Here is a 23496-nt window from a genome sequence, read left to right as displayed (position 1 = left end):
ATAAGCATGCGCCAAGAAAAATGAGGTAGATGGGAACTGAGAAAAATCACCTGATCTTTGACCTGCACATGCAAATGTGCATATGTGCACGTGCACAGATACACACAAGAGAATGCCTAATTCTGTCTGAATTACTCTCCATCTATCAGTCTCATTGCGAGTTCACAAAAGCCTTATTAGTTAACTCATGAAGAAAGGCCAAACGTTTGCGTTTTTACCTGTTTAGAGAGCCTGAGCTGGAGCCCTCTCCAGGCCAGCGGCCAATCAGCTGCAAGGTTTTTTGTTTTTTGTTTTTTTTCACTAAAGCCTTGTAAAGCCGGCTACAAATTAAATACCATTGTATTAAAAGAGATGGGGCTGGAGAGATGGCTCAGCAGTTAAGATGGCTCACAACCAGCTGTAAGGGATCTGATGACCTCTTCTGGCCTGAGGGTGTATGTGCAGCAGAGCATTCAGACGGTAAAAAAAAAAAAAAAAAAAAAAAAATGATGGGCGGTGGTGGTCCAGAACTTGGGAGGCAGAGGCAGGCGGATTTCTGAGTTCGAGGCCAGCCTGGTCTACAGAGTGAGTTCCAGGACAGCCAGGGCTACACAGAGAAACTTTGTCTTGAAAAACAAAAAACAAAAAAAACCCCACAAAACAAAACAAAAAAAAGATGATGAACTATCTTTTTTTAAAAGAGAGATGATCTATCCAGTGAACTAAGAGCTGGTGAGTTGAAGGATAATCAGGGATAGAAATGAAGTGACATACTGAAACACATGTGACCACCTTCCTGCCCACTGTGGGGGTCCTCGGGGAGTTTACTCAGCCTCTATCTGGCCTGCTTTAGAATCAAGAGTTCATGACCTTAAGCAAGTTTAATTTCCTTTTCTGCAAAAATGGGATGTAGTACGAATTTTGTAATGTTTTTAAACACAGAAATATTATGGGAATGTTTTCATTTTAATCCCAGACATGAGGATATAGGGTTGCTTCATATCAGGTGACTATGTGTCTTGTACTCTAGCAGAGGCATGATTTTGCCAGCAGCAGATAGTTGCTACGGTTGTGTGATGTTTGAAATTCTAAGGACTTTTCAGAGGGTATATAAATGCTAGGGCAGCCAGGCAGTTGTGGCACATGCCTTTAATCCCAGCACTTGGGAGGCAGAGGCAGGCGGATTTCTGAGTTTGAAGCCATCCTGGTCTACAAAGTGAGTTTCAGGACAGCCAGGGCTACACCGAGAAACCCTGTCTCAAAAAACCAAAATAAAATAAGATAAAATAAAATAATAAAATAAATGCTAGGGCCCCGAGAGGTGGTGTAGGTTGCTGTTGGGGGTTGGATGCTGTTGGTTGCTGCTCTTTGTGGTTTGCTTGCACATGACTATATGCAAAGAAGAAACAACAACAAGAAGAAATATAACTTTGTTTTTTAAATATTATTTTTAATGATGGTTTTTAAACATTTTAATGTCCCTTATAGCCCACCACCCACCAGAGATAGTAGGGAAAAAAAAGATATTTAAAAAGTGGATCTATTTAGAAAAGTTCTTTTGAACAACTCCCATCTGTGTTGTCTGAAAATCGACAGCTCAAGTCACAGATTTACAGACAATGACAGCTCGATCCAGTCACAGACACTTCATAGATACACCAACAGTCTAGTTCTATAGAGTCAGGTTAATAACAATGGTGATACAACCGGAGACATTCAGGTCTCAGCCTTGACTTGAGTCAACAAGAGGGATCAACAAAAACATCAAGACAAGTTCTCAGCTGTGCCTCTCTCAGAGAAGCAAAGATCAGCAAAGACACGAGATCCACAGGTGTTGCACAGCTAGCTGTACCAGCAGGCCTAGCTGTTTCCATCACTGTCAAGTCCCATTTATACCCTCCAAACATCACGTGTCCTCCACGTGCCTTGCCTCAGCAAGGGTCTTCCCTCAGCACGTGCATCCAGTCAGCTCGGGTCCATGGAGTCCCGACAAACGGAGCTCAACTACACAATATAAGACCGACCAATACATGCGTGTTGTTAACAAAGAATCTTTCACCACGTGTCCTTTCACATGTTTGCTTTAACAGAACACCCTGTCTCCTGTGTCTGCTTTAGTGAAACATTCTTTTCTTGAGTCTACCTTAGTCTTTCACTTGTGTCCACTTTAAAAAAAAAAAAACACTCTTTTACGTGTTTGCCCCAACAAGACACCATGTAACACAACTGACTCTCCAAAGAATCCTTGAGTTTCCACTTCAAAGACATTAGATGTCCTTATGGCAAAGATCGAACTTGCCCCAAGGGCTTGACACCACTAATCAGCAGGAAATAGTCCAATGATGCTGTTTCCCCTTTCTCCTTTTTTTTTCCTATCTAGTGTTGAGGGGTTGAAAGGGTGGAAGGAAAGGGTGGAGAATGGTGAAAGAAAGAAGAACCTACAGAGTAGCAAATGTGGGCTACAGTGGAATAACAACTGAATTTACCTGTCAAGTTGTATGGGTTGATTCCATTTGTCTAAATATAATGCTTAGAGAAGCATGGAGTTATTGATCGGTTCGATAAGTTTTAAGAATTGATAATTACATCAGGATGATCAACAAGATAAAATACAAGCAGATTAAGGTTAGAAACTCAAGCACAAATTTTAAAAAGCACCTATGTACTAACAGTCAATGGAATCTATACGAGTGAAGATTAAACTATTACAAGGAAAGGGTAGAGAATAAACCGGCAGAAAGACTAATGTGTAACAACCAAAGGGCTACTGTGCTCTTGCAGAAGACCTGAGTTCTGTTGCAAGCACCTGCCTTGGGTAGCTGTACCCAGCTCCAGGGGCATCTCATACCTCTGGCCTTGTAGAGCGTCTACACTCACACGCAGACACACAATGAAAAAGAAATCTTTTTAAAGGTAAAGTCTGTGAGAAAAAAAAGATTGAATACACAAAGAGAAAATAATCGGTCAAGAAATAAAAGTAAAAAGGAAGCTGTGGTTTTTCACTTATGAAAACTGCAAAGGAACTACAATTTATATTTGTATGTGGATGCCTTGTTTATTTATTTTATTTACAGATGGGGGTCCCCAAATCAATGCCTCTCTGTCTCTAATTCTAGAATTTTAGGTATATGCCACTACATCAGACTTGGATATCTAATTTATATGTATACATAAATGTCTAATGTTGATTAGCGTGTGTGAAAACATTCTGATGACGGGGGGTATATTGTTTTGATTTTTCCACAGAGCAATTAGAAAATATGTACCAAAAATCTAAATGCCTATGAGATGGACCTTTTAAATGTCCACTCATCTACCCAAATAGAACATCTTAAAGCAAGACTTGTAAACCAGGTGTGGTTGGTGGTGCTTGCTTATAATCTCAACACCTTGGAAGCTTGAATCAGAGTTCCAAGTTCATTTTCCATAGCCAGGTAAAGGCCCCGCTGTCTTATGTAAGTAAGCCTTAGTCACAGTCCTCCCCCCCCCCCCCCCCGCCTCCGCGTCACATACACACACCACACATATCCTTCAAAACCAAACCAAACCAAAAAACAAAAACAAAAAAACTCTCATTTTTTAAGCATTAAAACTGGCAACAACTCATATTAATGACCTTAAATCTCAGCCAAAAATGAAAGAACAAACAAAAAAATACTGTTAGCTGGGCAGTGGTGGTGCATGCTTTTATCCCAGTACTCAGGAGGCAGAGGCAGGGATCTCTGAGTTGGAGGCCAGCCTGGTCACAGAGTGAGTTCCAGTAGTCAAAGCTACACAGGGAAACCGTAACTTAACATAACCATAACGTCGTTAAAAGCAAACTAAAACCTCAGAAGTGTAGAAGCCTGGTATGGTGTCTTGTACCAAAGGCAGCAAGAGTGAGTAACACCCCTTGGACCCTGGTCTAATTCTGCCCCCAATAATTTTCTGCATTTGATACAGTTTTTAATAAACTCTTGGGGAGTGGGGTATGTTATCTAGGACAATTTAATCATCGAGTGACTGGTTAATAAATACGCTGAGCCCCGCTCCCCCACCCACCTTTGTCATATCTGTTTCTGGCTATCTCAGGTCTTACGTAAAATAAATGCGCATGCACTCGTTTTTCTGGCCCTCTTTCTGCGAAATCCCCGAATTTTTAAGGTTTCCTCGTGCAATGGAGGCTAGGTAGACTTGGCAAGCGGAGCTAGCCAAGGCTGCTGGTAGCGGTCCCGGGCCCGCAGCCCCGGCCCTGTCTTGCAGAGCAGAAGCTACGCCCTTCTCAAGTCAGTGCCGCCTGTGTTCTACCAGCTACGAGCTTTCGGTGAGATGTTTCCGTCATCGCCTGGGAAGACATTGGCCACGCACGTCCCCGATTGCAAACCTCCACTCTTAAGAGTGTTTTCCTAAGTGTACCGGTTTACAGACTCCTGCGCAATTTTAAGAACAGGGGAGCTAGAAAATTTGCAAACCGTTTTAGATACCTCCGGGTTTCAAATACAGCCGAGAAGGTACTATTCCGCTCAAAGCAACATTAAAATGTAAGATATTTGACCTTGACATGATCCTTTTAAAGCAGGCCTTGCAGCATTCAACTCAAATATATAGAGAGAGTTTCGAAAAAGATATTGCACATATCGAGCCAGCCAGGAGTCGAACCTAGAATCTTCTGATCCGTAGTCAGACGCGTTATCCATTGCGCCACTGGCCCAGTGCTGGGGAGGCCTTTTCCACGACGAGTGATCTCGAATTACACAGCTTCAGTACGCTTCCTGCTTCTAACTCTTCAGTCTGGTCGGTCTGTTGAATGTCGCAACTCAGCGCAACGCTACCGGGACTCCGCCTTTCTCCGCAACGCGTTACACCAATCCCCGGAGGCGACGTCACGGCGTTCTTCGGTCTGCTCCAATCCGCGCATCGGAGGCGTGCCTCGCAGGTCCCGGCTGGCTCACTGGTTTGTCCGCCGCCGGCTCCCGTGCTCGCCCGAGAGGCGGACCCGGGAGGGGGTGGGACCAGGCCGAGGCTCCTTGGCCGCCGCACCTGGGGAGCGGTCGCACCGGAGCCGAGGTGGCATCGGGGTACCCTGCGGGTGGAGCGAAGAGGAGGACGGTGCACGATGGCGGCCTCAGCCTACGAGCATCTGAAGCTGTGAGTCCCGCGGGCTGCGGCCGCTGACAGGAAGGGCTGAGGGGCGAGCGGGTGCCCAGGCCCGAGCGTATGAGGCCCGCACTGGCCAAGCTAGCGGGCTGGGCTTTCTCCGTCCAGCCTGGCTGCAGCGTAGGCCGGTGTCCCGCAGCCTCGCCCGCCGCGGGGCCTGGCGCGGTGAGCCGAGCTGGAGCCCGCAGCACCAGGAGCGGCTGCAGCCAACTTTCCCTGGTGGCCTCCGGGAGAGGCCTTTTTGACTGGACCTCCGGGAGTGCTCTGGCGCTCGCCGGCAGAGCAAACCTCTCTCTTGGTTTCTGGCTTTCTGGGCCTGGGAGTTCGCAATGACGAGTCCTTCTTTGGGCACAGCAATAATTTAGTCAGATGTCCGAAAGGCCGGTCGAATTTACTGTGCTTATTTCAACAGACTGCGTTGACAGCTACAGGCTCGCCTCTAGTTTTGGCGTAGCGATGTTGACTTTGAGCAACACTTGTGTACTTGAGGTTTTGAGACCCAGCCTCTGGTGCAGAAAATAGACATTTATAAGCTCTTTGGCTCATCCTGGGTTAAAGGGGATTGGGGGGTAATTTCTCTTGCTGTTACCCTCAGCACCTGCACTCTTTGTGAATAACTTCGCCCTAACCGCTTTAATAATCTACCACGGACCATAATCTAGGGATTCCTTTAGTAGCAGAAGCAAGTATAACTTTTGAAAAGCCAAGTTAAAATACTCTGTTAATTAGACATAGGTATCTCAACTCGTTTGCAGGGAAACAGATGTAGTTTGGGTGCTCCTTATGAATAACCGAAAATGCCAAGTTAGCAATACAGAATTTGGAGGGATTGCCGTCTGCCCAACACTTTTTGTGGTTTTCTTCAGTTCACCCTTTGTGCTTCTTATACTTGCTACAGTTCTCTTTGAAAACCTCAGCTCCACACTTCCTTCCACATTTCTTTTAATTAATTTTCCTTTGTAAAGTGAATAATTACCTTACTGACAGTTAAGTGAGAGTTGAAGCAAAGTGTATTGGTCTTTGTTGGGCCAGAGTCACGTGGACTTTACTGGCAAATTAGGTTATTGTCCACCTGATAGTTGTGGAAGGGCTGAACATGATCTTACACTAGGTCTCGGGTGTGTTTAAGCAATTTAGAGCCTTGCCTTGAAGCAGCTCAGCTTTGGGTTACAGGATATTGTTGACTTTACCTGCATTGAAGAATAACTGAGATGGATAACTTGAGAATTAGGAAGATTATTTTTGAGCTGCCCAGGCTCTAAATCTCACCAGTCCAGATCTCAATACAGGCAGGCATCCTCTTTGATTCCTGAGCAGGTTATTCAATCTCTGTGAATAATTATTTTTTTATTCTGAAAATATGAGTGTTCATACTTCATCCTTACTGTTCTTTCCAGTCCAGACTTCAATACAGGCAGACACTATTTCATGTGTACATAGACTAGAAGGGAAATTTACCCTTTAGAAGTGGGTACGATGGTTTTGTATTGAAGTGGAAACCATGAGTCTGGGGTTATATGGACGTTCCTATCAGTCTTTAGGGTTTGGGTGTTTCTATAAATGTGAAGTTAAAACTTGACTGCAAGTTTTTCTTTAGCAAGTAGTTTGTGAGTTAGAATCTGCTTTCACCCCTTCTGTTTAGCCATCCTATTTAAACTTTTAAATGTAACGTGACACTCTTCAATGAGGGCAGACTATAAGTCGACCTGTGACTTTTCTTTCTGAGAATAATGGGACTTTAGAAAAAAAAAATGCCCAAGAAGAGCTAGATGAGAAGTTACCTTGCTGGTGATGGTGGCGCTTGCCTTTAATCTAAACCAGAACCTAGGAGGCAGGGGCACTGGGTCTCAGGCTGCCTGGTCTTGAGTTTCCGGACAGCCATGGGTACACAGAAAAACCCTGTCTCAAAGAAAGAAAAGAAAAGAAAGTGACTTTATTGTAGATGTTTTGGTATATAACTTCCCAAAGCGTTGAAGTGCTTGGGTACTAAATGATAACTCCTTGCGCTATGTCAGACAATTTCTTCAGCTCATCTATCTCTGCCTTGTTAGAATCTCACATTGTAGATGTACTCTGCACATCTTCCAAGTCCCACTTACAATTCCACTTCTGCTCTATTGACTACAGGATCAAGCCCACAGTTTTTAGCCACCTGAATTCTAAGTTCTTTACAGTTTTGTAACTTTACTGCCTGTAAGCCATGCTAAAGGTTGCTCTGCTCCTCTTCCAACCTCGATGTTGGGTTTGTATTTATCTTTCTGTCAGAGCTCTTTATCTCTCCCGTCTACATACTGGTTACATCTGGAGGAAAGAAGACAGGTCTCAGGTAGTTTAGTCAGAACAGACATGGATTAACTTCTTAAACTTTCTGCTAGCTTTGATTCCTGGGCAGGCTATTAAGCCTCTGTGAATAATTGTTTTATCTTGAAAATGAGTGTTTATGCTTCATAGGTTTGTAGATAAAGTACTCAGGGTATCTCATAGATAGCATCTCTGAGAATCTTGTTTCCCTTCATTGACTCTCTCATGGCTTTTGAAGCCAAAAAATGAGGATTTATTGTCACACGGCGTGGGCACCAAATATCCATACAGTTTACACATTCTGTTTCCTCTCTCTTACACGAGAGGGCTGAAAACTAGAATGAGCAGTGCAGAGCACTGTTTGAACCAGAGATATAACAGTTACATATACGTTGCTTCAATGTATTTAAAATGTGATGAATAGCTTCATGTTATTTCTCTCTAATCCTCTTCTATATTTAGCATGAACCTTTGACAAGCATCCACTCCATAAATCTCCAGAGAAAATGGATTTTTCAGTATAGAATTGTTTAAGAGGAACAGAGTCTGGAATATTTGGCATGTGTTCTGTTGAAGCAGCGAGGGCTTAAGCACCTTCATGTATGCTACTGTTAGTGCTTCTGGGAAGTCACAGGTCGACTTATAGTCTGCCCTCATTGAAGAGTGTCATGTGACGTCCTGGCCACATAAGTCACACATTAAGCATAGCAGAGTCAACTTTGAGACACAGTTGACCAAGAGTCTAGCGATCTTTCCATTACACTGCATTATTCAAACGACCTGTTCTTCTCTTATCAGGTTGCTTTCTCCTTATTCTGTGGACAGCCAGCTGTAAAACTGTGTTACTTGTAAGAGAAAATGGTTGACACATGGGTTTTTTTCATATAGAAAACAGGATTTAGGTTGTTTTATTGTATTAAAAGACAGTACTACTACCCAGGCTGGCCTGGGATTTGTGATTCTCCTGCCTTACCATTTCTTTTTTTTTTTTTTTTTTTGGTTTTTCAAGACAGGGTTTCTCCATGTAGCCCTGGCTGTCCTGCTGTCCTGGAACTCACTCTGTAGATCAAGCTGGCCTCGAACTCAGAAATCCGCCTGTCTCTGCCTCCCAAGTGCTGGGATTAAAGGCGTGCGCCACCACCGCCCAGCGCATTTACCATTTCTAAGTGCTAGGATTATAGATATTGGTCAACATGCCTAGCTTTTTTAGGCTACTTGCATAAGCATGAATAATTTTAGATACAATTAATCTGAAATTGCAAAAATAGAAAAATGAATTATTGGAAAAATGCACCACCCTTTTACTTCTTAAATGTCAGCCAAAACAAAATGTAAGGTAAAGACTACTTTTAGGTAGCTTTTTGTTAGCTTTTTAACAATGTGAAACGTCTTTGTCTTCTACAAAGTTCACACTTGAGAACTGTGCTGTCAAGTTGCACAAAAAGAAAAAGCACCAAACAAACAAAAAACCTACAAAAAATATGCTAGGTAAGTTTGTGACTGTGTGCCAGGCTGCATTCTTAGCTGTTCTCAGCCACATGTAGGTCACATGTGAACATGTTTCTTAGGTACTGAATCAGGTGGTAGTTTACTTCTGAAAAGAACAAAACAATAAGAAAACCCCTCATTTCTGAGGTGGAGAGATGCTCAGGGCTTTTCCAGAGGACCTGAGTTCAGTTCCCATCTCCCACATTGGGTAGCACACAACTGCCTTTATCTCCAGTTCCAAGAGATCCAAAGCTGCCTTCTGGACTCTACAGGCACAGGCATTCATTTATTCACCCATTTACCCACCTGCTCCTGTTCTTATTCTCTCCCTCCCCCCCCTCACACACACACACACACATACACAGGCACTTTCATTCACTCACACATACACTCATATTTGAATAATAATAATACTAAAGGAAAATATTTTTAAAAGAAGTATCTATAACTTTAGGGAAAAAGAAAAATACTGTTTGCTCAGGAATTTGCCTTCCTTAAACACTCTCATTCTCATATCTATACAGTTAGGAGAAACGTGAGGCTTTCCCAGACTGTACTGACTGTATGTACAGTGTGTCTTGCACAGTGTACACTCAGCTTATTCACACAGCTTTGCATGGAGGGAAGGTTTTCTTCATGAAATAAGGCACAGACGATAGGGATTTGTGTCCATGGGGGGCATTAGTTGGATGGAAGTTCATAAGAAAGAATCCTGTTTGAGAAAGGGTCTCCTGGAGCCAGGCTGGCCTTGAACTTGAGGATGACTTGAACTGTTTCCTGATCTTTCTGCCTCTCTCTCACCAATGCTAGGATTACTGGATGGACTGCTACACTGACTACACAGGGGGTTTGAAGAGTTAGGATCTGAGCTGAAAGCTGGGGACACACGCCTTTAATCCCAGCACTGGGGAGGCAAAGCCAGACAGATCTCTGAGTTTGAGGCCAGCTTGGTCTATAGATTGAGTTCCAGGACAGCAAGGGCTACACGGAGAAACTATCTTGAAAAAAACAAGCAAAGAAAAACAAACAAAGAGTTAAGATCTGGTTTGGAGGAGTCTGATTGTTCGTGGGTTTTGAAGTATATAGGGAATAGATAGGATGAGGAGGTTTTGAAGAAGGGAGAATTGAAATGAATTAGCTTCCTATAGACACCGGCTGGTTTGGGGTTATACTGGGCCTCTGGTGAATCTGTGCAGTAAGGAGAGGCACTCGATGAGGGACTGAGGTGATCCCGATGGAACCCGAAGGGAGGTTGAGTCAACACCTTCAGCATCTATGGTACAGTGGGGCCAGAGGATCCTTCTTTATATCTAAGTTCTTTCCTCTAATCAAACTTAGTAAAATACTGTCTGTCTTTCCAACCAGAGATAGGGTAAACATTTTAAGATCTTAATTTTTTTAAGTTTTCTGAGGAAGTATGTTGCAACACTTTTGTGATACAACAGTCATATTTCTATGTAAGTGGTAATTTTTCCATTTATTTATTTATTCACTTTACATCCCAATCACAGCCCCTCCTGGTCCCCACCCTCTACAAATAGTTCTTTTTAACTGTGGTAATATACTTTAAAAAATATACCATCTTACCTGTGTGTGTTCAGTTCTTGCAAAACTACAACTCTGTGCTCCTTAAATGACTCTGTTCCTCCATTCTTTCCTACCCTGGCAACCTCCATTCTTCTATTCCTGTGGATTTAGCTTGCCATTCCAGGTGCCTGACTTAAGTGGACCAGTATTTTTCCTTTTGTGACTGGTTAGTTTCAGTCCTATAAGGCTCCAAAGGTCAGCCATCTTGTAGTGTGTGTCAGGCTTTTTTTTCTTTTGAAGGCTGACTAACATGCCACTCATGGTGGACAGTCTCATAGTGTACTGCAGTGGGAACACATTCTGTGGACTGCATCGTTAGACAGGTCTCATCATACTGTGAATGTCAGAATGGGCTTCTGTCAGACCCAACAGCATAGCCTGTCACACACGTAGCCCATAGGATATCTACTATTGCACATGTAGTCCATAGCTGACCACAGTGTTATACAGTGTGCACATGTGGCACATGCGTTGTAATCCTAACCCTTGGGAGGAGGAAGCAGGAGTCTAAGGAGTTCAGGGATAGCCTCTGTTGTTTACCCATCATGAGACTCTCAAAACACCAACAGCGAATGAATTAAACAGAAATGGTACGAGGTGTGTGACTGCAGTGTACCACATTTTGTTTATCTAGTGACCCGTCATTTAGGTTGGTTCCATATTTTCAGCTATTACGATTGAAACTATTTTAAATGTGGGTATAGCAAATAATCTCATTTCGGTCCTTCCTTCCTTCCTTCCTTCCTTCCTTCCTTCCTTCCTTCTTTCCTTCTTTCCTTCTTTCCTTTATTTATTTTGTTTTTTCAAGATAGGGTATCTCTACACAGAGTTTGGCTGTCCTTGGCTGTCCTGGAACTCACAGAGTAGACCAGACTGGCCTCGAACTCAAAGATCCTCTTGCCTCTGCCTTCTGAGTGCTGTGATTAAAAGTGTGTGCCACCACTGCCTGACTTCTTTTAGTTATTTTTAACACATACACAAAAGTATAATTGTTGCCAAGCTTGGTGGTCATGCCTTTAACCCAAAACTAGTGAGGCAGAGGTAGACAAACTTTACGAATTAGAGGCAGGCTTGGTCTACATAGCGAGTTCCAGGAAGCCAGAGGTCCATAGTGAGACCCTGTCTCTAAATAAACAGTGTCAGGGGATTGCTAGGTCATATGACAATTCTAATTTTAGATTTTTGAAAGACTGACATTGGCTGCACCATTTTATTGTCCCACTAGGAAAGCACCAAGGTTCTAATTTTGTGACATCTTTGCCAACACTTACTCTTTTTCTGTTTTTCTCTTCGTCAATAACCGTTGTAATGGGTGAGACATTGGCTGGTAGTAATACCTATAAAGTAGGTTAATTTTGCACATTTTTCTTTTAAACCATGCAACAGAAAGTGCAACTGAGTGTACTGCAGGGGGAGCAGGTTGGGCAGGAACGAAACACTGCCTACAGCCTCACTGGCATTTGACGGGATTTTGAAGAGGTCCGTTGTGACCTGAAATAGGATGTGTATGTTGCACAGGAAGTAAAGTTACATTTTAGATACTAGAAAATCACAATGGAAGAAAATGATGATGACCTTGGTGCTTACAGTGTGATACCACTTTTCTTTAAATTTAACAAGATCAATAAAGGTTTTTTTTTTTTTAATTAGGAATTTTTTCATCAATTTTTTTTTTTTTTTGGTTTTTCGAGACAGGGTTTCTCTGTATAGCCCTGGCTGTCCTGGAACTCACTCTGTAGACCAGGCTGGCCTCGAACTCAGAAATCCGCCTGCCTCTGCCTCCCAAGTGCTGGGATTAAAGGCGTGCGCCACCACCTCCTGGCTTCATCAATTTTTGATGATGAAAAATTTTGACATTGCAATGTTTCTACTTTGACTTTGCAATCAAGGTGGGTTTTTTGTTTTATTTTATTTTTTGTTTTTTAAATTATTGTGAAAAAAATCTCTGTAAGTTAAGTTTATTTGTGTTGGGTCACATAGTAGCTAGCTATCTTAAGATACATGTGTGCTACAGATACATGCTTTGTCTTGGCTTCCGTGAAGCTACTAACTTTGTGTACTTGCTAGTTGAGAGTGCTGTCTAACCTGATGACAGGTTGACTTTGGAAGGCTTTAGTGGTACTTTGTAAAAATTAAATTTCTCACTTGAGAATATGACATTTCTCATCAGAGCTGGTACTAAGGGAGGAGATAGGTAGAGAAAGGGAAGGGAAGGGAAAAGAGAGAAGGAAAAAAAAATGTAGACTTGGCTGAGAGAGGAGGCTCACTGTTGAGCTTTGTCCTGAGTGACCTAGAAGTCTATCTTAGGTCACAGTTTGATTTCTGAGTATATTAGATGATCATTGTTGTATTACTAGGAAGATTTTTCTGGGCTAAGATAAAATATTTAAAGTAGTTTACTCTGTCACTAAGCCAATAAAAACATCCAGTAAAGACCTCATAAAAGAAAATAATGCAGATGTTTGCTGATTAAACATTCACTGCCACCCTCCCCTGTAAAAGGATTCAACTTTCACTTTCTTCTCCTATGAGAAAAACCAAGGCAGATAGATTAAGGCCAGTGCCTTTGTCTGCAGAGTGGCCACAGGTGAAGACTTAAAAGAAGACAGCAGTAAAACATGTACATCAGTAAAGATTATATCACAGAATATTTACTTAATTATTTTGACTGTAAGTACTTTTTTTTTTAAAAAAAAATCTCATCGGCTTTTGAAATGAAGTCTAGGGAACAGAAAAACTTAGGGGACAAAATTTGCTGCATAAGACAGCTATATTTTACATCAGGGTCAAGGCCAGCGAGTGAGTGATAGGATATGAACAGCAGGAAAGCAGACAGCAAAGCAAATGACACTGCTTCTCTGACTAGTAGGATTCTAAGTCATAGCTCCTGCCCTTAGAAATGTCAGTTAGCTGACGTCATTGTTTTCAGTCCAAGCCTAGTAGCATTTTTAATTAAGCAGACTTTTATTGATACATTTCACCTGATTAAAGTCCAACACCAATAAACAAATGTGGCCCTGAGACTTTCCAACCTCTCAAGCAGTAGAATAAACCATGGTCCATCTTGAGACTCCCTTCCTCTCACACAGTAGAGTAAACCACTGTCCATCAATTTTTACATCTAGGCTTTCTTCCATACAAATTGGTGCAAGTTTTCAATATTCTATTTTTTTGTTTTTGAGTCAGGGTCTCACTGTGTAGCCTGATTGGTCTGGAACTCACTGTGTAGTTCAGGCTGTCCTCAAACTCATTGAGATCCTCCTGCCTCTGCCTTCTGAGTGCTGGGATTAAAGGCATGTGCTATCTTACCAGGCCTAGCCTTACTTGATTTAAACCAAGTAGATTTTGTGTTCAAAACCCTAAACATGTGTTTTGCTTATACATAAGAAATAAGAGAATATTTTTAGTGATATTATCATAGTAGTGGTAGGACAGTATCTATCATTTGATCGCTGAGATTATATATTGAACAGTCCTTGTTGTATTGCTAATGACAAGAAAATGCCACTTGGAGACTTGGGGAGCCTAATGTTGGCATGGCAGGGTGGGGTGTTTCTTATTTTTTTCACCAAGTGAGCCCAAGAAGGAACATTTTTGTCAACCACAGCAGACCTTTATATAAATGGTCTCTGTTCACATCTGTTCTACCACTGTCTACATGGATCACAGTAGCTCTCTGTTAGTAATTAAAGAAGTGTCCCCCTCTACTCTGGATGGAAGTTATACAGGAAAAGTTGCTTGAAACCAACTTGCCTGGGACTACACCCTTGGTAGCCAGAGCAAGCAGTTGTGGGCTTAATGTAGCTTCCCTAAAATGTCCAGGGAGTTTTCAAAGTGGTCAGTGCTGCTATAAGGGTTTTTCTGATAGTTGATTAACTGGCATAGCAGTTTTTTGTTTGTTTTGTTGTTGATGGTTGGTTTGGTTTTTGATTCTTTGTCCTCAAGACAGCCAGAGCAGCAAGTGAGAGTCACTGCAGCTGGCAATTAGAAAGTCAGATTGCCTCCTTTCCCCAGCACTTTTGCTTGTTTACAGGAAGGTGTGCTTAGGGAAAAAATAAAAACTTAAAGGATTTATCATTAACAATGAGCTAAAAATATTGTGCTTTAACAATGTTTAGCACATGTGTAGTGTCCCAGGGAGAGATACCCTAACCCTCATTTGTCTACTTGTGGGCACCTTCTGGCCAAGGGTTAAGGTGGGTTCTATAGGAAAAAGTTTTTATATCATGGTGGTGTTCTATTGCTACTTTACCAAATTATTATAAACTTCGAGGTTTAAAACAATACAAATATCTTAGTTAGTTAGTTTGCTTTTTGTCAACTTTGGAAATTCAGTTGAGAAAATGCTTCCACCAGAATGTTTTGTTAAGTAAGTCTGTGGGGCATTTTCTTGGTTAATGATTAACGTAGGATACCCAGCCCAATGTGGGCAGTGCCACCTCTGGGCAGATGGTTCAGAGCAGAGTGAGAAAGCAGGCCGAGCAAGCCAAAGAGCAGCTTTCCTCCACAGCATATGTTTTAGTTCTACCTCCAGGCTCCTGCTGCCTTGGCTTCCTCTGATGATGGACTGTAACTTACAAACCAGAGAAATCTTCCTTCCTTAAGTTGCTTCTGGTCATGTTGTCTTATCCCAGCAGTGGAAAGCAAGCACAACATATACTATCTAACAGCTGAGATACCGACAGGCCTGTGTTTAGGAGCCTGATGGAAGAACTAATTTCCAGGCTCATTCACAGTGCTGACTAAGTCTGCTTACTGGAGGTGGAGAAGCCAGCGTCTATGTTTCACTAGACTGTCAGTCTGCGATCGGTCTTAGGTTTAGTGGCTCCTCTCTTGACCTTGTACCCTAACTCCTGCACCTCAGGGGCCGTCTTTCGCCTTCTGCCACTTTCCGATTCTCTTCTCTTCTGCTTCTAGAGCTGACATGAACATAGGTCTTCTCTTACCATCTGAGACTTATCTCCTCCTTTTAAGGGTAATTAAGTAACCTTAATTCTATCTTTAGGACAGTGCCTACGTAATTGTTAGGGGAATTTTAGAGTTGTTATTGTTAGGGGAATTGTTAGGAGAACAGTTACTTTATATTACAGTTACTTTATGTAAGTACACTGTAGCTGTCTTCAGACACCCCATAAGAGGGCATCAGATCTCATTATGGATAGTTGTGAGCCACCATGTGGTTGCTGGGATTTGAACTCATGACCTCCAGAAGAGCAGTTAGTACTCATAACTGCTGAGCCATCTCACCAGCTCCATCTATTGTCTTTTAAAAGCTGATTCTCAGCCAGGACTACACAGAAAAACCCTGTCTCGAAAAACCAAAACCAAAACCAAAAAAAAAAAAAAAAGCTGATTCTATGGTGCATTGTTAGAACTAGAGGCCCTTTATTTTTCCTGTACTCATAGTTTTATAAATATCAGAATTAAAAACTATTTATTGGTGCAGCAGTGGCGTCATGGTGGGAGTTGAGGTTCTGGGAAGCTGCAGAGGCCTGAAAAGAGATTCATCTGTTTGTAGCTGAGACTTGACCACCCGCAGCTTTTCCTCTCCTGCCATTTTAACAGCCTATAGCTCGTTGGGCCTGGCTCCTCTCAAGTCCTGGTTGACTTCAATATGCTGCGATGAAAACCGACCTGCCTGGAGCTCAAGCTCGACGACATTGAGGAGTTTGAGAGTATTCGAAAGGACCTGGAGGCCCGTTAGAAACAGAAGGAAGATGTGGAGGGTGTAGGAACCAGTGATGGAGAAGGAGCTGCTGGGCTCAGCAGTGACCCCAAGAGCCAGGAACAAATGATTAATGATAGAATTGGTTATAAACCCCAACTCAAGACCAACAACCGCACATCTCAGTTTGGAAACTTTGAATTTTAGAGATGGATTCTCTTGCATGCCAGACCCCTGAGACAGAATACAATGATGACAGAAGTACAAACCAGATTTAGAAAATTAAGTGTGTGCAACCAAGCAGAATGTTTTCAGTCTCCTGCAGGGAGAGATAACTTCTGTGTGAAATTATTGCTGTCCAACCTTTCTGATAGGAAGCCAAATTCTGGCTTGTTCCTAGAGAATTGGACTGCAGAAAGCTCACCTGATTTTTGTTTTTAAAAATAAATATATTTTTGGAAAAAATGTGAGACGTCCTTAAAGGTAGTAGCACTGCTAATCTCCAGCTCTGACAGGTAACTGCTACAAATCATTCTCCTTGTCTTTACAAAAAGACCCCAGTCCCTGAACACTTGCATTTGATCCCCTGGACTTTGACTTGTTTATTCAGTATCTGGTGACTGCTGACCATCCTGCAAGCAACAGAGATCCCAGATGACTGCACTCAGGCTGCAATCCAGCATCTGGAGGCTGAAGTAGGAATCTTAAAGAGTTGGAGGCTAGTCTGGGCTACAGAGCAAAACCCTGTCTCAAAAATGTCAAAAAAAAAAAAAAACCCAAACGAAACCAAGACAAAGATCTCTGTTCTCATGGAGACTAGATTCTAATGATCAGATTGTCAGAATCAAATCCACTTACAGAAAGGTTTTACACAAGTGGGGGAGACACGAGCAGCTCTAATAGTGAGAGAAAGAGAGAGACTCTATTCTTCACTTGGAACTTCACTTGCCAGGACCCATCTGAGCGCTACTCTGGATACTTTTGCACCATCCCCTATTGTTACCAAAAAATTCAGAGACAGAACCACCAGCTGTGGAAGCCAGAACATCTGGAATTAAGTTTCAAAGAAACTCCTTAGCTGAGATTTACCCATGATTTTGGATAGTTCCTGAGTGATGTGAATGGGAAGGTAGAGGCAGAGGGGATGGATACGTCCCTCTTCCTGCTCCAAGCTTTTCTACAAAACCTTTATTCTAGTTTTATTGATGACCCCTAAGTCATGTTATCTTCCTGTCTTAGAGAACAATAAAACCCCCAAGACACAGGCTGTAAAAAAAAACAAAAACAAAAAACTATTTATTTATTTATATTTTATGTGCATTGGTATTTTACCTGAATATATGTCTGTGAAAGTATCAGATTCCCTGGAACTGGAGTTACAGCTGTGAGCTGCCATGTGGGTGCTGGGAATTGAACCTGGGTCCTTTGGAAGAGCAGCCAGTGCTCTTAACTGCTGGACCATCTCTCCAGCCCCAATTTCAGAATTGTTGTTTGCTTGTTTTTGTTTTTGTTTTTCTGTATAGCCCTGGCTGTTCTGGAACTCACTCTGTAGACCAGGCTGGCCTTGAACTCAGAGATCCGCCTGTCTCTGCCTCCCAAGTGCTGGGATTAAAGGCATGTGCCACCACTACCCAGCCTTAGTATTTCTTTAGAACATTAATCGAATAACTTTTTTGGTCTTATGTTGGGAGTCCTATAATGAAAATGTACAGATTTTCCTCTTGTGTTAGAAGATGTTCCTTTGGGCTTAAGTTGGCTCAGTGGATAAAGTGTTTGTTGTACAAGAGTAAGGACCTGGGTTCAGATCCCAATAACCCATGAAAAGCCAAGTAGAGTAGTGTATATGTGTAATCCCAAAGTTTCTTCAATAAAATGGGGGGCAGAGACAGGAGAACCTCTAGTCCAGCTAACTGGCATGTGGAGTGGCAACAACAGGAAACCCTGTCCTAAACAAGATGTAAACAAGGACTGACATTTGAAGTTAGCCTCTTACCTATACATGGATGCTGGGGCACAGATTTTTAAAAGGTATAGTAAGGATAAAAGGCTCCTCTAGCTGCAGGAGGATCACAAATTTAAGATCTGCTTGGCCTGACAGCATATTATCTCAAAGCAAAAGTTACCATTCCTATGTGTCAGCTTTTATTACCTACAGAAATGCTTGTGTGGCTTACTGTTCTGTGAGGTAGATGTATTGTTATCCCCAGGCTTAATTAAGAACACAGAAGCCTTTTCCTTGTGCCTAGCAGCTTTTACATGTTGTTTCATTTAATCCTTAAACAAGATTGGTATCCTATACCACCAATTTCACCAACCTACCATTATTTTATTCACAGTATTTTCTCCTGTCTAAAATTACTGAATTACTTCTCTGTGTAGTGTTTGCTTCCCACTAGAAAGTAAGCTCTGTGATCCAGGGACTTTTCAGATAAGCCCAGCGCTAAGTAGATATTCATAACTGAGCCAGCATTGTGAAGCTAGTAACTAGCAAAGTCAAGATAAGAACATCTGTATGTTGTTGTTGCTCATCTCCAAGCCTTTTCAGGATGACTCCTTCTAAAGTAATGTTCTTGGACATTGTTGAAATGTTTTGATTATACTATCTTAGGTTATTGCTGTGATGAAACACTATAACCAAAAGCAATTATGGGAGGGAGGAAGGGATTTATTTCATTCATAGTTCCATAGAGCATCTTTAAATGCAGTGAGGGCAGGAACTCAAGCAAGATAGGAACCTAGAGGCAGGAGCTGATGCAGAGGCCATGGAGGGGTGCTTACTGGCTGTGTTAAATCATTAGGACCAAAAACCAAGTTGGGGAGAAAAGGATTTATTTAGCTTATACTTCCAGATCATAATCTATCATTGGAGGAAGTCAGGACAGGAACTCAAACAGGGAGGGAACCGGGAGGCAGAGGCCATGAAGAATGCTGCTTACTGGGTTGCTCCCCATGGCTTGCTCAGCCTGCTTTCTTGTAGAATCAATGGGCTTGGTCCCTCCTTCATCAATCACTAATTAAGAAAATGACTTACAGTCAAATCTTATGGAGGCATTTTCTCAATTGAAGTTCCCTCTTTTCAGGTAACTCTGGATTATGTCAAGTTGAATAAAACTAGCCAGCACAGATGCCATTGATCAATTTTTATAAGCTTTGGTTTCCCCTGTAAATAAAGCTTGTAAGCCTGCTTTGATTGACTGATTGTGGATGGTTGCTTTGCTAGACTAGATAATTCATTGTTGGTTTTCTTCATACTAAAGCAGCATAGGTAATGAGCCATATCTTCTCACTGTGCTTGTTTAAAAGTCAGGTGAGAAGAGCTTCTTCATTAATTGATGTGAACCTTATAAAAAAATTTGTGGAGTTTCATAAGACACTCAGTGAGAGACAAGATGTTCAGTGATAGCACTGGCCACACATGAAAGCATTTCACATGGCTTTTTCAAGTTCTGAGTTTGCTTATGCCTCAGTAAGATGCTTAGACTGCAGTAAGATGTTTGTTCCACAGCACATGTGTTCAAAAGCTTGAAAGACTTGGATGGGCGCTAAATGATGAGGTTTTCCAAAATACCATCGTTGTTCAGAGAGAACACTTCTCAAAAAACTTTATAAAGAAGTTTATTTTTCAGATTTACTCAGAATTTCTTTTGTGTTATATATTTTATTACCTGTCTTCAAGTCCCCATGCTGGTGTAATGCTTAGCACATAATTTTTAAGTGAACATTACTGAGTAAATGTTACACTGGAATATAGCTTATATACACATAAAATAGTCTCCATGTGTTAGAATCACAGGCATCTGCCACCTTCCCCTCGCTCTGGAAAACCATTGTTTGAAATGACTTGGACTTAGTTAAAGGTAACTATTTATGCTGGCTAGTTTTATGTCAATTCTGCACAAGCTAGAGTGACTTGGGGAGAGGGGCTTTCAATTAAGAAAATGCTTCCCAGAGTTTGGCCTGTCATCAAGTCTGTAGTCATTTTCTTAATAGTAATTGTTGTGAGAAGGCCTATCCCATTGTATGTGGTGCCACCTCTGGGTTGGTGGTCCTGAATGCTGTAGGAAACTAGGCTGGGCGAGCTAGGAAGGAAGACTCCTGCATGTCCTCTGTCTCAGCGTCTACTTCTAGGTTCCTACCTTGTTTGAGTTCCTGCCTTGAGCTCCCTGAACGATGGACTACAAGCTGTAAGATGAGATAAATTCTTTCTTCTGGTTGTTTTTGGTCCTGGTTATTTCATCAGAGCAATAGAAACCGAAACTCAGATACTTTCCTATGATGAAATAGTCAGGAAGTCCTTTATTTTGCTTCAGGACTTAACTTTTTCTTTTTATTATATTTCTTTTTATTATAAATATTTATTGAATACTGACTTTTAATTCACATGACCAATGGCACATATTTAAAATATACAGTTTGGTAAACATGGAGATTTTTATATTATCATCACTGCTGGTGTTAAGATATAGAACACATCTTCCACCCCACCAAATTTTCTTGTGCACACAATCTCCCATTTTTCCCTCCTCAGCACAAGTTAAACACACGTGTACTGTCCTGGTGGGTATGACCATAGTACTCTGGTAGTTACTCATTAGATAGGAGTACATTCACTGAATGTGCAAAATTGTTTGTTGTGGTAAATATCATTTGGGTTTTTTCCCTCACCTTAGATCATTTAGTTCTCAAATAAGAGACATGGAACCTTTGTACTTATAATCAGCCTTAAAGCACTAGAGCTGGGCATGTATCAGTCCTTTTGTCTACTTCCTTGTCAATGACCTCGAGATATCACTTGCCATGTTCTACCTAGGCTGCTCCAGTTCCAGCAGGCTGGCCTTCATGGCTATGTGCTCACGATCCATCTACCCTATGGCACCTTCTTTCTTCTCTTCCTCCCTCTCTCTGTGGTCTCTTCCTCAGACCTCAAACCTGGGAACTGAACTATTCTACCCAGCTACAGGCTGTAGACATCTTTATTCAACCAATAGTTTTAAATTAAGGAGCAAGGTTTTTGCAACAAAAGCTGGGGTATATGAGAATTCACTCATTCTTGAGGCAACTAGACCTTGGGATACAGAATTTAGCATCATAATACATAGCAACAGACCAAACCCCAATTGTTCATGGCACCTTCATTACTAATATAACTCTGAAGCCAAAAAACCAGCTCAGATATCTATCAACAAGGATTGAAGAAATGGTCATATGTCTGTTTAATGGAATATATCTGGCAATAAAAGGAAGTGAACTACTGAATTTTGCAATTTGAAACAGATTTGCCTTCTTTGTTGTATAATATTTTGCTTGTTAATTTTCATTCTGTTAACATGTTCCTTAAAAATGAAGGAATATATTCTTTTCTATTCTAGTCATCTATTCTAATATTAACAATTTAGTTACTATTAACTGATAAATGAATGTTAGCTATATTTGAGTAGTCAATGATTGGCTATTTCTCAGAAAACTCAGTCAGAAACAGTAAGTATAAAAATTCTGCCACAGGACACATTTCTGTAATAGCAGATAACATTCTAGGTAAGTAGGAAATGATGTCAGTGATGGTGGGTGTGGGTGTGGGTGTGTGTAAGACTTTTCAGACAAAATGAGGCAGAACCATGGGAGTAGAAAAGCTAAGTGGGAAGAGAAGGATGAGGCCTGAGACTGCTGTCACACACACAACTTTGAAGTCTGATAAATCAGCAGTAAACATTAGTGGGGGCTTTTGGGCGTGTGTGTATGTCTGGGAAGGACTCTGGAATTCTTCCTGCATGGCAGCAACCTCACTTCTGCAGTCAAGGTCGGCATCAGCTGTACTGTTTGCCTGCCTTTTACCTCCTGTTTGTTAATTCTTCATAGTTCCTGAATTAGTCCTTAACTGTGCTCAGTTGTTTGGCAGGGCCTTGTGCAGACAAGGCAAGTACTCGTCTGCTGAACTATATCCCTAACCCTTGATATAATATCTTATTTACCGTGTAATAAGCTTATTGACATCTTATTTACCATGTAAATTCATAAGGCTAATGAATTTAGCAGTGTCACGTATTTAGAAGTAGGAAATTATGCTGCACTAAAACCCTGTTGAAATAATTTTTTGTCTTGATTGTATTTGACTTATTTATGTCTGCCTTTTTTTTTTTTTTTAGGCATATTACACCTGAAAAGTTTTATGTGGAAGCTTGTGACGATGGAGCGGATGATGTCCTCATCATTGACCGAGTATCCACAGAGGTCACCCTTGCAGGTAGGTATGTCCAGAGTTTCCGGCATCCCAGAAAGATGCTGTACTGAGGCTGCAGAGATTGAGACTGCAGTGGTGTATCGATGTGTAGCTCTTTGAGTGTCTCATTAGAAAGCTTAGTTCTTGCTGCCTCAGTTCATGTTAGGGGAGGTGTTCTTTGAGAAAGGATTTCACTATATAGTCCAGGCTGTCCTAGAATTCATTATGTAGCTTCTTAGGCTGACCCAGAACTCTGGATCCTCCTGCATCTACCTCCCAAGTGCTGAGGTTATAGGTGCGTATTACCATGTCTAGGCCAGAGTTACTCCTGTTTCTTTATCTGTATTAGGATAGGTTTGGTTTCAATATCTGGCTCATTTCCAGAGCTAACATTTGAATGAGTGTGAAGACGTCTGTGCTTAAGTGTCAGCGTTTGAGTGAGCGTGACGACGTCTGTGTTTTACGTGTCAGGAGCTTTCACAGCGGCTTTTGTTTCTATTTTGAAAAGTTTCATAACTATGAGGATACTTTTAACATGAAAAATAAAAATGAACTTCACTGGCTAAAACTTTTAAATATTGCACACAATGTTTATTTTTTAATCTAATTTTATTTTTTGCTTCTCTTGGGTGTGAAAAATATTTTTCCTCAGTTGTGTTTATGGAACAATCTGAGTTCTGAAGAAATTAATGTTAGATTTGATGACAGTGTGCCAGGTAATAGAGTATTATTTATATCTCTTATTTCATTTATTAAACACCAAATAACAGCATATTAGAATTTCATATTTCATTGGTTTAGTACCAGGATACTTACATTGGAATGTTATATTTTATTGATTTAACATTTCCAGTTCATTTCCAGGCAGTTATGTTTCTTTTTTTAAAGATTTATTTATTTATATGAGTACACTGTAGCTATCTTCAGACACACCGGAAGAGGGCATCAGATTCCATTACAAATGGTTGTGAGCCAGCATGTGGTTTCTGGGAATTGAACTCAAGACCTCTGGAAGAGCAGTCAGTGCTCTTAACCACTGAGCTACCTCTCCAGCTTTATGTTTCTTATTTTTAAGAAAATCTTTGAAGGTGCATTTTTCTTTCTTTGTTGTTGTTTGAGACAA

The 23496-nt window shown here is 41.4% G+C and overlaps 1 protein-coding gene, 1 non-coding gene and 1 pseudogene across 2 annotated transcripts in view; 2 read left to right on the top strand and 1 right to left on the bottom strand.

Moving 5' to 3' along the window:
- Nucleotides 1-4596: 4596 nt before the first annotated feature.
- Nucleotides 4597-4669, bottom strand: Trnar-acg. The gene has a single exon. It is a non-coding gene; the product is annotated as a tRNA-Arg (tRNA).
- A 274-nt stretch (nt 4670-4943) lies between these two features.
- Nucleotides 4944-23496, top strand: part of Sacm1l (SAC1 like phosphatidylinositide phosphatase) — a 58831-nt gene continuing 40278 nt past the window's right edge. The window contains exons 1-2 of the mRNA XM_028767339.1: nt 4944-5106; nt 22300-22397. Of these exons, the coding sequence (XP_028623172.1) occupies nt 5075-5106; nt 22300-22397 (130 nt within the window). The 5' untranslated portion in view covers nt 4944-5074. The remainder of the gene's footprint in view (nt 5107-22299; nt 22398-23496) is intronic.
- Nucleotides 16106-16626, top strand: LOC114621132 (annotated as a pseudogene).

This window comes from Grammomys surdaster, unplaced genomic scaffold (genome assembly GCF_004785775.1).
Source record: "Grammomys surdaster isolate TR1022 unplaced genomic scaffold, NIH_TR_1.0 172, whole genome shotgun sequence".
In the NCBI taxonomy this organism is placed as follows: Eukaryota; Metazoa; Chordata; class Mammalia; order Rodentia; family Muridae; genus Grammomys; species Grammomys surdaster.
This window is presented reverse-complemented; position numbering and strand designations above follow the sequence as displayed.